Source organism: Peromyscus leucopus, chromosome 10 (assembly GCF_004664715.2).
Source record: "Peromyscus leucopus breed LL Stock chromosome 10, UCI_PerLeu_2.1, whole genome shotgun sequence".
NCBI classification, from domain to species: Eukaryota; Metazoa; Chordata; class Mammalia; order Rodentia; family Cricetidae; genus Peromyscus; species Peromyscus leucopus.
The window spans coordinates 86170778-86185485 of NC_051071.1; the positions used below are offsets into that span (position 1 = coordinate 86170778).

General features: G+C 46.1%; 1 protein-coding gene across 1 annotated transcript in view; it reads left to right on the plus strand.

Annotated features, from left to right (window-relative positions):
• Positions 1–14708, plus strand: part of Cds1 (CDP-diacylglycerol synthase 1) — a 66120-nt gene that overhangs the window by 33970 nt on the left and 17442 nt on the right. The window contains 2 exon segments of the mRNA XM_028867281.2: positions 2816–2913; positions 4337–4476. Of these exon segments, the coding sequence (XP_028723114.1) occupies positions 2816–2913; positions 4337–4476 (238 nt within the window).

Below are 14708 nucleotides of genomic sequence, written 5' to 3' on the forward strand. Positions count from 1 at the left end.
CCCCCATCTTGATGTTTTACCTCACCACATATCCCCAAAAGTCTGATCTAAAACATTGAAATAAATTCTTGTTTGCTGTTTTTGTCAGGCGGCACATTCCCAGGTTCCATCATCACTGACTAGTTTCTCCACGTCCCCGTGATGCTCTGCTGGTTCGGTCATGTCACCAACCTGAACTACTGCCTGCCTGCTTTTGCCACATTGACATTCATTAGTGCCCCGTCCCCGCCCCATTGTCCCAAATATTCATGTCTTCTCATGTCATTCCTCTGCTACCGTCCACCACTGTGTATCCTCACAGCTATGAACTACTTATTCATACCCTAATGGGCCTCAGTCATTCGAGACGTACCCTAACGTGCCTCAGTTATCCGAGACATACCCTAACATGCCTTAGTCATCCAGACATACCCTCACATACCTCAGTCATCCGAGACACACTGACTGTCTATTTCTGTGCCTTGGTGCTGCCGCTGTCCATCTGTCCCCACCACAGGTGTGTGTGGTTAGTTCCACATGCCATTAGAGTCGCATGCTTCTTCACAGACTCCGTCTGGAAGCAAATGCCAGGAAGCGTTTCCAGGAGTCCTCATGGCTAGTAAAGTGGGCTGCTAAAGAATTGGCTCTTGTTTTTAAGGCTCTTAAACAGATTAATTGGACCAGTGGAGTTCTTTCAGTGTTTATTTCTACCAGTTTCAGTGGCATGATGTATCAATTTCTGTGTAATCTCCTAGTCCTTAATACTGTAAATATATTTTAAAGAGTTTTGACTCTAGTGTTTTGAATTCCTTATTTTTGGTTTTCCCGGACATTCTGTATTCTCCTTGCCAGCTGTAATGATAAGCACACAGATAACATGGCTGTTAAATAAAGCCCCTCTTTTCCTCCTCTTAGGAGTCGGTGTAGTGCTGAGTGGGTGTGTTCATAGAGATTGCATCACGACACTGGATATTTTAAAAGCTCTGTGTTCTGTAAACGGTGTGGTTTTGCCATTTTGTCTCCACACTGAACTTTGTCCCCATTCTGTGATTATTTATATGAAAATAACCTTTTATTTCATATTTACACAAAGATTATTTGAAGAATGACCTTTCAATCTTCTTTGTTTTTGTAATACACTAATGACTTGTGCTACCAGTACTTCTTGTACTTTGGGATAATAAATACTTCTTTATTATATGGCAAAAGAGAACATTTACTTTTTTAAAGTATATGATTGGACAAGTAATAAATATTTGATGGTAGAATAGCTTAAAAATATCCTGAAAGACAGATTTGAGAAGGCTAGTTTATAGAAATCTCTCTCTCTGTGTCTTTCCACTTGTGTGCATGTTTGTGTGCATGCACACACGTGCACTTTTGTGTGTGCACTTTCCTGTGTGTGCATCCTGGAGGTGGAGGGTGGCTGTTGAGTGTCAGTCTGTCTCTCTGCGCCTTCTGTTTTGAGACAGAGGACTTTCCCTGAGGTGGAGCTTGATGCTCCGGTAGCTGCCTGGCCCACGAGCCCTGGGATGCACCTGCTGTCTGCCCCGCCCCTCCCCCGGTGCTGGGCTTTGAACTTCATGCAAGTCAACTTAGGTCCTCACGCTTGAGCAGTGGGTCTCTCTACCCACCGACTCATTTCCCCAGACCCCAAGAAATGTTCAAAACATCAAACCTTCAAACATGAATTCGGAAACCTTTTTCAGTGAAAGGCCAAATAGTAGTATTTTACATTCTAAGTTGCAAATTGGTGTGTTATAATCTTTGATTTTTAAACTCTTTAAGCTTATAAAAGTCTTATTCTTGTACAAGATTGCACAGTCATAAGCCTTTGGCTGTGGCTGTTGAGAGGATGGAAAATAATTTGCTGTGTTCACCAAGACTCTCCCTTTTGGTTCAGAGGTTTTCATCGTGCTGTTTGAGTCTTGGAATTGGCCAGGCTTGAGTAAGATGTTGAAGCTGCACCTAGATCCGTGGGTTTGTCATTGGGAGGGGCCATGAGCAGAACATCAACTCATGAACACAAGGACGCCTTGCAAACGAAACTCCACCAAGGTTGTTGTCTGGGCAAAGTGTGCACGTGTGCCAGACTGATGGTGACTCTGCTCACAATGACCAGAACTGTTGCTGGCTGTAGGACAGTCTGCTCAGCTCTGAGAAGGAAGAGTGGAAGATGGTGTGATTATTCATCCTGGACATCATCTTTTTTTTTTTTTTTTAGGTAGAGTCTTATTATTTGGCTGTGGCTGTCCTGGACCTCACTTATGTAGAGACCAGGAGAGCCTTGAACTCACAGAGATCTGCTGCCCTGCCTCTTGTGTGCCAAGATGAAAGGGCCATGCCATCATCTTTCTAAGTGTGCTGGAACGTGTGATTAAAGATAGACACGCACAGGCAGACTTGGCTAAGCCAGCGTTTTCCTATAGTAATCCAAGCGACAGAAATGACGTGTCGTACCTGTCATCGTAACACAGGAGGCCGAGAAAGTGAGCGGGGGAGTTAGAGGCCAGTCTGCCCTGCAGTGTGAGACCCCGTCTCAAAAGAGAGGATCCACCTTGAGAAATTGTGAATACATGGAAATAAATCATAAAGATAAATGGATAAGGGCCACCCAACTGCCCAGGAGACGCTGCCCCTGGCTCTCCTGGGAAGATCTCAGGCCTTCATCTGAATATCCCTTTGCTGCCCCATTAGGCACGGTTTCCCTTGGAAGAGTGGATGTTGCCTCTTTGCTATTGCCGTTTAGTAGGAGTTGGTAGATTAAGAATTGTTGCTTTAAAGTAACATAGCACAAACAAACACTGGAACTCACGCTACCTCGTCTTATTTGCAGGTTCTGGGCATCCAAGTGAAATGCTTCCACGAGATCATCACCATTGGGTACAGAGTCTACCATTCCTATGACCTTCCGTGGTTTAGAACACTGAGTTGGTGAGTGACTGTGAACTGCTCTGGTTATGCAGATCTGATTCATTTCTAAATGTTTAAATTGCAGAATGATTTTGGAGAAAGAGAAGCACGCTGGAACTGTGTTTGTACAGAAAATAACCTTCGCTCCTCCTCCAGCACAGCCTGCTGCAAGCTTGCCTTTCAGTCTTTGTAATGATGTCGAATTAATGATTAATATATTTGCCATTTTATTTTCTTCCTGGCCATAATTTTATGAAAAGCTTTCTTATTTTTTTCCCAGTTGATGAGAGAACACAATATATTTGATATGTGCATATATGTATAAAGTTTGCCTTATGTATTTTTTTAAACATTTCAGGCACTCATTGCCATCAAGACCTTGAGTAGGAAACATTGTGTAACAATAGATCCTAGTCAGGCTGTGTGGTCATACCTTTAAGGAAGTTACTCCGTAACGCTTCCAGGAAGTCACTGTCTTCCTAAGACAGATGTATCTTACCTTTGGGGCTTAGAATAGTCTAAGTAGTTCCTAACCTGAGTGTGGTGTCTTGTGACTGTGACCCTGGTTCTGGGATCCAAACCACAGCAACTGGCTCAATTGCTGATTGTCTGAGGCAGGAGGACTGTGAGGTCAAGGCCAGCCTGAGAGGTCAAGGCCAGCCTGAAATAGGTAATAAGATCGTAGAGATGAGGAAAGTGGAGGGGTTAGTGCTGATATTTATGAGGTAATTTATCCTAGCGCTTTTCTCCACTTCTCAGAAAATATATGGGAAACGCATGCACACATTAAATCAAAATAAGAAGAACCACTGCTCAATCGGGGTCCTCCTGGGCATTGAGAAGAACTGAGAAAGACATCAGAACTATGTGCAGGGCAATGGCGGCAGGGAGGAGATGCTCATCCACCTCTCCCTCTTTGCCCTCTTAACTTGCTTCATGAGGTGGGGTTGTGTCCTCGCTGTTAGTTATCAAACAGGAGACCACGGAACAGCCAGGAGTTAATTTTCATTATAAACTTAACACTGTGTATGTGTGTACAAGGCATGTGTGCATCTGTCTGTTCATTATAAACTTAACACTGTGTGTGTGTGTGTGTGTGTGCATCTGTCTGTCCATTATAAACTTAACACTGTGTGTGTGTGTGTGTGTGTGTGTGTGTGTGTGTGTGTGTGTGTGTGTACTGTTCTATTTTGACATTGTCATCTCTGATACTGTATTTTGAGTTAAACACAGGAATTGTCTTTGGTGGATTGCTGGTTGCTATTGGCTGATGGGCTTGAAATTAAATTTAAAATGAGAAAACAGCATTTTGGTGGAGCATATTTTGGATTTATCACCTGAATTTGATTTTATCTTAGTATTGCCATCAAAATGCAGGCAGTGATTCTGTCACATTTGAGGGGAAAGCCTTCCGATGCATCAAGCTCATGGGTTTGAATTGCAGGTACTTCCTCCTGTGTGTGAACTACTTCTTCTATGGAGAGACGGTGGCGGATTACTTTGCTACGTTTGTTCAGAGGGAGGAGCAGCTGCAGTTCCTCATTCGCTACCACAGGTTCATATCCTTCGCCCTCTACCTGGCAGGTAACTTGAGGTCGCTCTGGAGGGACCTGCGGTTAATGTTTTCCATGTTTGCTTTTACTAAGGCTATCTAAGTGCATTTATGTTTTTTTCTGTTACATTTTATTCCGGGCTCTCTTTAGATTATTTCTCATATATAAAGCTATTTCTTCCATTGTGGTCTTAAGTAGTATTTATTCCCTAGTGGTAATTAAAAAAAAATCATAATTATACCATTCCATGTTCCTGAAATTTTTCTTTTCAATTTATAATTAAAAAAAAAAACTTTGTAACATAGAGTTTTTGCTAATCAAATATAATTTACAGAGAAAATTTTACAAATATGTATTTATAATTGTCCCTTGGGAATAAGGTTTCTTCTAGAGCAGTGGTTCTCAACCTTCCTAATGCTGCGACCCTTTAATACAGCTCCTCATGTTGTGGTGACCCCCAACCATAAAATCACATCATTGCTAACTCTTAACTGTCATTTTGTTACTGTTCTGAGTCCTAATGTAAACATTTTTGGAGATAGAGGGTTGGCAAAGGGGTTGTGGCCCACAGATTGAGAACCACCGTTCTAGATGAATCAAGTGGTCTGCTGGACACGGCATATTATGTGTGCAAGTTTGCTTCCAGGACGCCAGGGCCTTTTTTATTGCTGTAGATTAAAAGTCAGCTGCCTAAGGAAGAGTTCTAGTTTTAAGTAAGGTCCCTCTGTCCTTAGCCTCTGACCCTGGGATGTCAGGACATGGAACACAGTGTGGAATGATGATGAGGACTTTTAGAGAATGAAAGGCTTTTCCTAAAGGATTCCCTCATTATCTATCTTCATCCGATCTGTTTTCTGATTTCTTCCCTTAATTTAAAAAGTTATAGCACACACCTTTAATCCTAGCACTCTGGGAGGCAGATCGTTGAGTTCAAGGCCAGCGTGGTCTACAGAGTGAGTTCCAGGACAGCCAGGGCTACATAGAGAAACCCTGTCTCCAAAAACCAAACGAGCGAGGTTATTAATGGAGGTTGGAGAGATGGTTCAGTGGTTCAGAGCACTTGGCTGCTCCTGCTGGGGACCCAGGTTCCCGTCTCAGCGTGCCCATGGTGGCTGGCTTACAGCTAGTTGTTCGGGGTACCTGCCTTCATGACTTTCCCAGGTCCCACCCCGCAGAAGCAGGGCCTCAAATCGTGTCCTGTGAAATGGTGCAGAGGAGAATGCATGTGTTCATGAGGTCCTGGAGTCTCTTCAGTCTGTGCCTGACTGCCGTGAGTGACCGGGCTCTGTGCCTGCTGCTAGTCCTCTTACTTGATGCTTGTCCCCACTGACCTTCTGTGTGGGTTTTGGAAAACACCTTTGGTCAGCCTGCTGTCTCATCCTGCAGAAGTTACCCGACTCCAGCTTTTGAGTCTCGCAGAGGATTGCCTTCCATTCTCTTTGTTCTGGCTGGTCTCCATCTTCGTGTCTGTCAGCGGCATTTCAGTGAGCTGCCAGGGCTGAGTAGAAATGAGTGGACATGCTTTACCCGCTTTTCATTCTTCCATGTTTTCACGTGTCCATCAGGTTCTCAGTCCTGGGGGCTGGCCGGGATAGGCAGCTTTTCTAACCTAGCCGCCCCTAAAGTCAAGGGAGTCTGAGGAGTGTGGCAGAGCTGTGCCTGTGCCGCTGCTGACCGAGGCCTGCTCTGTACCTCCCCATGGGCTGTGGAGGAATGAGAAGCTTGCCAAGATTCTAAGGCCGTCTTGTTAAAGATAGGGTGTTTTAAAATATATATACTTTATGTGCCATAGTAAACATTCAGAAAACAAAGGAGTATTCCGTGAGATCATCTTGATGCGTTAGAGCCTTACTTCCAGTCTCCAGGGGCTTGCTGAGGTTATGCTAGAATAAATTCTAGATATTTCCAGAGCATTCGAGCTTGTACACCCCTGTCTTCCCTCACCTATTGTCTTAGACAGATGAGAGGCGATTATTCTGAGGCCCATCATTTCCAGTTAACGTAGCTTCGGGTGGTTGTAATAGTAATATATCTAAATCAATCCCAGCATCTCCTGATCCGTAGTTGTACCGGATTGCAGCTTGCAGTACGGACGGGTGTGATGTCCGCATGTACGAGGTAGCCGTTTCCTCCCCCTCCCCTCACTGTTGCTGGCTGTAGCTCGTGCTTGAGAATGGCCTCTGTTGGGCAGAGACAGACAGTGGGCTGATTTTCTTGTTGTTTCTGTTATACATTCTACATATCATCTCCCAATTAACTCCCGTTCAGTGACTGTTGTATACATTAAAGATTTAGAATCTCATAACGTAACTGTTTATCCTTTTTCCCACTGCTGTAGTGATTTCTGCCATAGACGTATTTTACCCCAAGGTAATAGGCTCAGTGATCACAGAAGCTCATTTGAAAGTCACCATTTATTTTGTAAACAAACATTCCCGTGCTTCCCAATGCTAGGGCCTGAGTGTGGCGGTACTGACAGCATGGGGGGGGGGACATAGCGCGGCGTGAGGGGACATAGCGCGGCGTGAGGGGACATAGCGGATGACCTCATCCCGTGTATAAAGCCTGTGACTCTCAGTCCACCAGCTCACTGTGGAAACATGACCGACCAGGACTAAGAGGAGCAGGAAGAAGAAGCCTTGCTCTGAGAAGGGCTGGGCCACCTCGGAAACCTCGGAAAAGAGGTGTCTGGTGCCGTGAAAAGTGAGGATAGGTGGACCTCTGGTATTCGTTCTGGGACCAGGTAGCGGAGCCAGGGACAGAGCTGAGATGGTGGCATGTCCAAGCTTGAGTCCCGAGAAGCCGTTTGTGTCCCAGGAGGGGTTTGGACTTGTCCCAGGGAAGCCACGTGGGGTTTCCATGCCAAGAGAAGATAAAAGCAAATCTGTGGCCAAGTGAGAAATGGGTTGGGAGCAGTGAGCAGGGGAGCAGCGAGGAGGCAGAACCTGAGCCCTGCAGACTTATACTCAGCACCAAGGGATATAAACTGCCACAGTGGACAGTTAGCTGGTCCTTGGAACCCAGACACTATTTTATGATAATCTATGAAAAAATTGCTCTGTGTCCCTGGTTATCGGCTTAAAATGTACCTTTTTAGTTGAGATATTTCTGTATCCACATGTAGTTGTAAGAATTAGCTGGGCAGTGGTGGCGCACGCCTTTAATCCCAACCTTTAGGAGGCAGAGGCATGCAGATCTCTGAGTTTGAGGCCAGCCTGGTCTACAGAGTGAGATCCAGGACAGGCACCAAAAGTACACAGAGAAACCCTGTCTCAAAAAACAAAAGAAAACAACAACAAAGAATTAGCATTTCCCTTTTGATTTTGCCCAATTTCCACTAATGTAGCTTTCTGGAAAGCTCTCACATCTGCATAGGAGATAGATACTGTTACAGTTCTACAAAACCCCCACACACAGCAGCTTGGAAGTGAGCTGGGAGCTATTAGGTCCAACTGTGTGGCTCTCATTTATTCAATTCCCAGAGTGCTCTGCTGAGGCTGGCAGTAAGTCTCCCAATACCTTTGTGTTTGCTGATCTGTTAGAAGGCTGAGGATGTGTGGGTTCACACACCATGCTTTGGAGCGCTGTTGCCTTGGCCTCTCTGACTTGCTTGCTGTCTTAAAGTGAGTCTTTAAACTGTTAGGCAGTATTGTGGGTCTAACTGACGGAGCTGGACTTTGAAATGGTATAAGGAAATAGGAGGCATGCCGTGTTCTTTTATCTGTATTGTTCACGTGATAGTGTGAAAGGGCGCTGTGGAACGCTGGCTTTATTGCGGTGACCAAAGGGCTTTGGAAAGTGTATGTCTTTGCTGATGTTAAAAGTAAAGACAACCTAAGCTGTTCCATGGACATTAAAGTTTATTGAAATAAAATGTAGATATCTCTGTCCCCCTCATCAGAGGCCATGACGTTCAATGACTTGCTTCCTGTCATATAAGGTGACTCACTGAGTAGTATCTGACTTAGAAAAGCTTGTCACAAAATGAATTTGACTAATAAGAAAAAAGTCAGCAAGACTGAAAATCACACAGGTTTCTCCAGAGACGAAAGAACATCTCCCGGGCGGCTTGGTGACTCGGGTTTGGGCTGTGTAGACTGAGAGCAAGGGTGTGGTTACAGGTTGTGTAATGGTGGGTTGATGCGTTCGGGGTGGTTGACCCCAAAACATAGCAACTGCAGTCACGTGGGTGTTGTTTTAGCAGATGACCTCTCTGCTCACATTCGTATGTGCTTCTTTTGCTTCCTTTAAAATCCTTAAGCTATCTGATCAGTGTCCTTTGGCAGCTTTGCCTTTAAAATTCAGTTAATGTGACTCTTTGTGAATCAGTTTTTGAATTTCCAATTCATTTAACCTCTGTGTGAACAGCCCAGCTGTAGTCGGGGTGTGACTAGACCACACAGTGCCGTGTGTGTGAACAGCCCAGCTATAGTCTGGGTGTGACTAGACCACACAGTGCAGTGTGTGTGGACAGCCCAGCTGTAGCCTGGGTGTGACTAGACCACACAGTGCAGTGTGTGTGGACAGTCCAGCTGTAGTCGGGGTGTGACTAGACCACACAGTGCAGTGTGTGTGAACAGCCCAGCTGTAGCCTGGGTGTGACTAGACCACACATGCAGTGTGTGTGGACAGCCCAGCTGTAGTCGGGGTGTGACTAGACCACACAGTGCAGTGTGTGTGAACAGTCCAGCTGTAGTCGGGGTGTGACTAGACCACACAGTGCAGTGTGTGTGAACAGCCCAGCTGTAGTCTGAGTGTGACTAAACCACACAGTGCAGTGTGTGTGGACAGCCCAGCTGTAGTCGGGGTGTGACTAGACCACACAGTGCAGTGTGTGTGAACAGCCCAGCTGTAGTCGGGGTGTGACTAGACCACACAGTGCAGTGTGTGTGGACAGCCCAGCTGTAGTCGGGGTGTGACTAGACCACACAGTGCAGTGTGTGTGAACAGTCCAGCTGTAGTCGGGGTGTGACTAGACCACACAGTGCAGTGTGTGTGGACAGCCCAGCTGTAGTCTGGGTGTGACTAGACCACACAGTGCAGTGTGTGTGGACAGCCCAGCTGTAGTCGGGGTGTGACTAGACCACACATGCAGTGTGTGTGGACAGCCCAGCTGTAGTCTGGGTGTGACTAGACCACACAGTGCAGTGTGTGTGAACAGCCCAGCTGTAGTCGGGGTGTGACTAGACCACACAGTGCAGTGTGTGTGGACAGCCCAGCTGTAGTCGGGGTGTGACTAGACCACACATGCAGTGTGTGTGAACAGCCCAGCTGTAGTCTGGGTGTGACTAGACCACACAGTGCAGTGTGTGTGGACAGCCCAGCTGTAGTCGGGGTGTGACTAGACCACACAGTGCTGTGTGTGTGAACGGCACAGCTGTAGTCGGGGTGTGACTAGACCACACAGTGCAGTGTGTGTGGACGGCACAGCTGTAGTCTGGGTGTGACTAGACCACACAATGCAGTGTGCCTATGAACTTATTTAAGATGATGCTACAAGTTTGCATTTTGGCAAGTAGTGCAGCCAAGTAAAGAGTGAGGAGGAGTGAGTCCGTTAGCGCCTTGGTCACACTTGGCCCCTCCTCATGGCTGTTGCAGAATTGATGACGCCACATGTTTACTGAGTGCTTACTCACTAATATTAAAGTTTTAGTTTTCTGTTTTCCATCTCTTTAACTGGACAGCGATCTCTGTAATTCTCACGCCCTTTCTCACTTCTTTTTGTATCTTGCATCTGGAATTTCATAAATGCTTGATAAGTTGTTAAATTGTTAACTCATTTTCTGAAAGCTGCTGTATTGTGTCTCTTGGGCTTTTCCAATATCTGTTTTTCCTTCACTTTTCAGAACCTGCTGGACCATCTCATTTGCTTTTGTTCTTTGCTGTAGACCCTTCTCTTTGTCTGTTGGAAACCGGCCCTTGCTGCCACCTGGGGAATGCTTGGGATGGGAAGCAGGATGCTCATATCTGTGTCAGCACCTCCAGCTCAGCCAGCACAGCTCCACACAACTGTACTGAGAGCTGTTCCTCACGGCTGAGTGTGTTAGGGACCTGCTCCAGTTTGTCTTCGGTTGCTGTGTTAAAACGCTGAGCAAAAGCAACCTGCGGAAGCAAGAGTTTTTTTTGGTTTGTATTTCATGCGCGGGCTCCATCTTTGAGGGAAGCCAGAGCTGGAGCCTGGAGGCCCGGGGTGAAGCGAGACCACGGAGGGCGTGGCTCGCTTCATTGCTTGCTCAGCTGCTCTCTTATACTCTCCGGGCCACTTGCCCAGGGGTGTCACTCATACGGTCAGTCATTCATCACGAAAACACCCCACAGACGTGTCCACAAAGCCAATCTGATGGAGGCAGTTCCTCAGTTGAGTGCGCCTCCTTCTAGGCGACTCCAGTTTGTGTCAAGTTAACGAAAACTGCCCAGCATAGCAGACTTTCTAGTGAGTGCTGTTATTGGTGGTGATGTAATAAAGCCTATGATTTTTATTGATAACACAGCTGTATAAATATTTTTTAGTGAAGGAAAAGGTATGACTGGATCCAAATGTATAAATTATCCTTAGAGTTATTAAGATATAATATATACACACTTTTATGTTTTAATCATAAAATATTCACATAGCCATGTAGTTTTGAATGATAATGATTCTTACATTTATTTTTAAAAAGAATGCTTTTCTTTAAAAATATTTAGCTTCAGATAAACTTGATGTCTTAGTCGTTGTTCTGTTGCTGTGAAGAGACACCGCCACCCAGGCAACACTTACAGAAGAAAACATTTCATTGGGGGCTTGCTTACCGTTTCAGAGGCTTAGTGCGTTGTCATCATGGCGGGAAGCATGGCGGCAGGCAGGTGCTGGAGCAGTCGCTGGGAACTACATCCCGGTCCACAGGCTGAGGAGCCCATCCTCTGTGGCACACCCCCTCCAACAAGGCTGCACCTCCTAGTCCTTCTAATCCTTTCAAACAGTCCCACTCCCTGGTGGCTAAGCATTCAAATATATGAGCCTATGGAGGCCATACTTATCAAACCATCACACTTTACACCTCCTCCCCTGAAGTCAGAGAAGTGTGTGGTCTTGATGTGTTTAGTTCTTGAGTATCTGTATCCTGTGGGTGAGACTGGACCAGTCAAAATGGATGGTCAGGATTGTTTGGGTGAAATGTCCGTTAGGAGAGTGCCGAATGATTCTGCTGATCCTTTTGTTTGATGCATCTCAGCTAATGATATCAAGAAGTTCCTGATGCTGTGCCGGGGACGGAGGGATGTGCTTGTGCAGAGAGGGGAGTCCGGCAGTCCCCAGCTCTGCCTGGCCCCATTAGCCTTTGAATCCAGGCCGTGGACATGCAGCTTCAAGCACAGTCAGCGGTGCACAGAGGTCCCGTTCCGACCACACTGCAAGCTAGATCCACCGCTCTGGGAGGCGTTTCAGCTTTATTTCTGTTGTGTGATGAAACTCCCTGACCAAAAAAAAAAAAAACAACTTTGTTTTAGCTCTCAGTTCTTGGTCAGTCCCCTGTTTTGGGGAAGTCAAGACAGGAACTTGAAGCAGCTAGTCACCCCACAGCAGGGGCAGAGGGAAAATGCCTGCCTGTGCTCAGCGCCCTCTCTCCACATACACAGTCCAGGAGCCAATTAACATAAAAGAGTTGCCCACAGGCCACCTGAGCTAGAGTTTCGAGATCCTCCTCTCAAGTGATTGTAGATTGTGTCAAATCACCAATTAAAAGTAGCCACCGTAGTTTATGGCCTTTGGATAGAGCATTGTTACCAAAGAGGCATGAATTCATTTAAACTGCACCCCCCACACACACCCCTCACACATACACATACACATGCCACACACACATATACACCGCCCATGCCCACATATACACACCCCACACACATACACACACACTTGCCACACACTCTACACACACTCACCACACAATCCCCACACACTCCACACACAGATGTACCCCCCACACACACACACTCACCACACACATACACACACACCCCACACACTCACCACATACTCCACAACACACCCCACACACATACACACACTTGCCACACACATACACACGACACTACACACACATACATATCCCCCCCCACACACACACACCACACACTCTCCATTTCCTTTGGCTTTGTCACAGGTCCTTAGTGTTGTTTGCCCCCCTCCCTCTGTTTCCTTCCCTTCTCCCTCCCCAGGTGAGTCCTCCCCCCAGCCCATTTCCCCCATTTCCCCTCCATGGCACCTGTGTCCCTCCAGTCCTCTCTAGAGCTCCTCCCCCCTTACTCCCTGGTTTCCGTGGTTACTGCAGATAATATGCTCACACCTGAAGACTGGAGCTAGGATCTGTAGATAAGAGACTATGTAGCCTCTGTCTTCCTGGGCGTGTAAATGCCATGGAGTGGCTAGCCGGGTCATGTGGTAGATCTGATTTTAGCTTTTTGAGAATTGTCCACATTGATTTCCAAGTGGCTGCACCAACTTGTAGTTCTACCAAGGAAGTGTGGCTCTCCTTTCCTGTATCCTCACTAGCATCTCTTGCTAGCTCTTTTCTTTTCTTTTCTTTTCTTTTCTTTTCTTTTCTTTTCTTTTCTTTTCTTTTCTTTTCTTTTCTTTTCTTTTCTTTTCTTTCCTTCCTTCCTTCCTTCCTTCCTTTTCTTTCTTTTTCTCTGTTTCTCTCTCTCTCTCTCTCTCTCTCTCTCTCTCTCTCTCTCTCTCTCTCTCTCTCTCTCTCTCTCTCTCTCTCCTCTCTCTCTGTTTTCTTTTGTTTTTCAAGACAAGGTTTTTCCATGTAACAGCCCTGGCTGTCCTGGAACTCGCTCTGTAGACCAGGCTGGCCTTGAACTCACAGAGATCCACCTGCCTCTGCCTCCCAAGTGCTGGGATTAAAGGCATGCGCCACCACTGTCTGGCTCTGTTTTCTTGATCTTAGCCATTCTACTGGGGTAAGATGAAATCTCAAAATGTTTTGATTTGCATTTTCCTCATTGCTAAGGATCTTGAACACATTTTTGAGATATTTCTTAGTCATTTTTATTTCTTTTGGGAACTCTCTGTTCAGATCCCTGGCTTGGTTTTTAATTGGGTCATTTATTTTCTTGACTGTTTTGTGCGTTTTTGTATGTTCTGGGTTTTAACCCTTTATTGGGGGAGTAGTTGTCACAGACTGTCTGCTCCGTGGCTTTCTCTGGACTTGACGATTCTTTCCTTTACTGTATGGGATTTTTAGTTCTGTGAGGTCCCGTCTGTCCATTCTTGGCCTTAGCACCTAGGCAGACAGAGCCCCCTTCAGAGAGTACTCTGCTTCACCCCCATCCTGTGGGGTACTGGCTGTGTTTCCTTGGAGTGGCTTCAGCATTTCAGGTTCCACATTTAGGTCTTTGATGCCTTTGGAGTTGATTTTGTACAGTGTGATAGAAAGGCTCCCATTTTGTCTACATGTGGACATCCACGAATTTGAGGAGTTGGGGGTTGTAAGAGAAGTTAGAGAGAGGGAAAGTGATAACTCCAGCATTCACATACGAAATTCTCAATAAAGAAATAAAGGAAGCAGAATCTGGTCATCCCAGAAGGAAAGCTTAAAGGCAGTAACTGTGAAGCGAGACTTTTCCACGCTTGGCAGCCGCCGCAGCGCAGACAGACTCCGTGTTCTTAGTTCTTTTCCTCTAGTGCTCATTCCCTATCTGCCCCCCCCCCCAATGTTGTTAGAGCTCTTGGGTGTTTCCCATGGCCCTGCAGTCCAGGAAGCCCGGTTACTCTGTACTGACAAACGGAGGTAGGAACTGTGGTCACTCTCCCACTGCCTTTACTTTGCCATAATCCTTCACGTTGGATATTTAAAAGTCAGTTGTCAAATTCACAGAGGCAGCTGCTCTTTGGGTCTCTGCCTTGAGGAGAGATGCATCCTTGGTTATAATGCCTGGTAAACTGAGTCCAGAGATGCAAAATCCAGTGTTCGTCTCGTGTGGTGTCGGTCAGTTGACACACAGATTCAGTGTCTGCGTCAGATTCTCTCTAAACGCACTGCGGAGTGTGGCGGCTTATCTAAATTAGACTGGGCTTCTGCATTCATTTTCAGTATCCACCTCTGCTAGAAACACGTCTTTATAAGTTTCCTGGTGTTCTGAGAAAGTGCCTCGTTGTGTTAGCACATGATTAGGGAGGTTTACTGAACGGGCAGCCGCAGCACATCTTCCTCGTAATAAATGTATGATGCAACTCAAACCCTGGGAATAAGAAATGACTTAAGAGCATTATATTTTGCC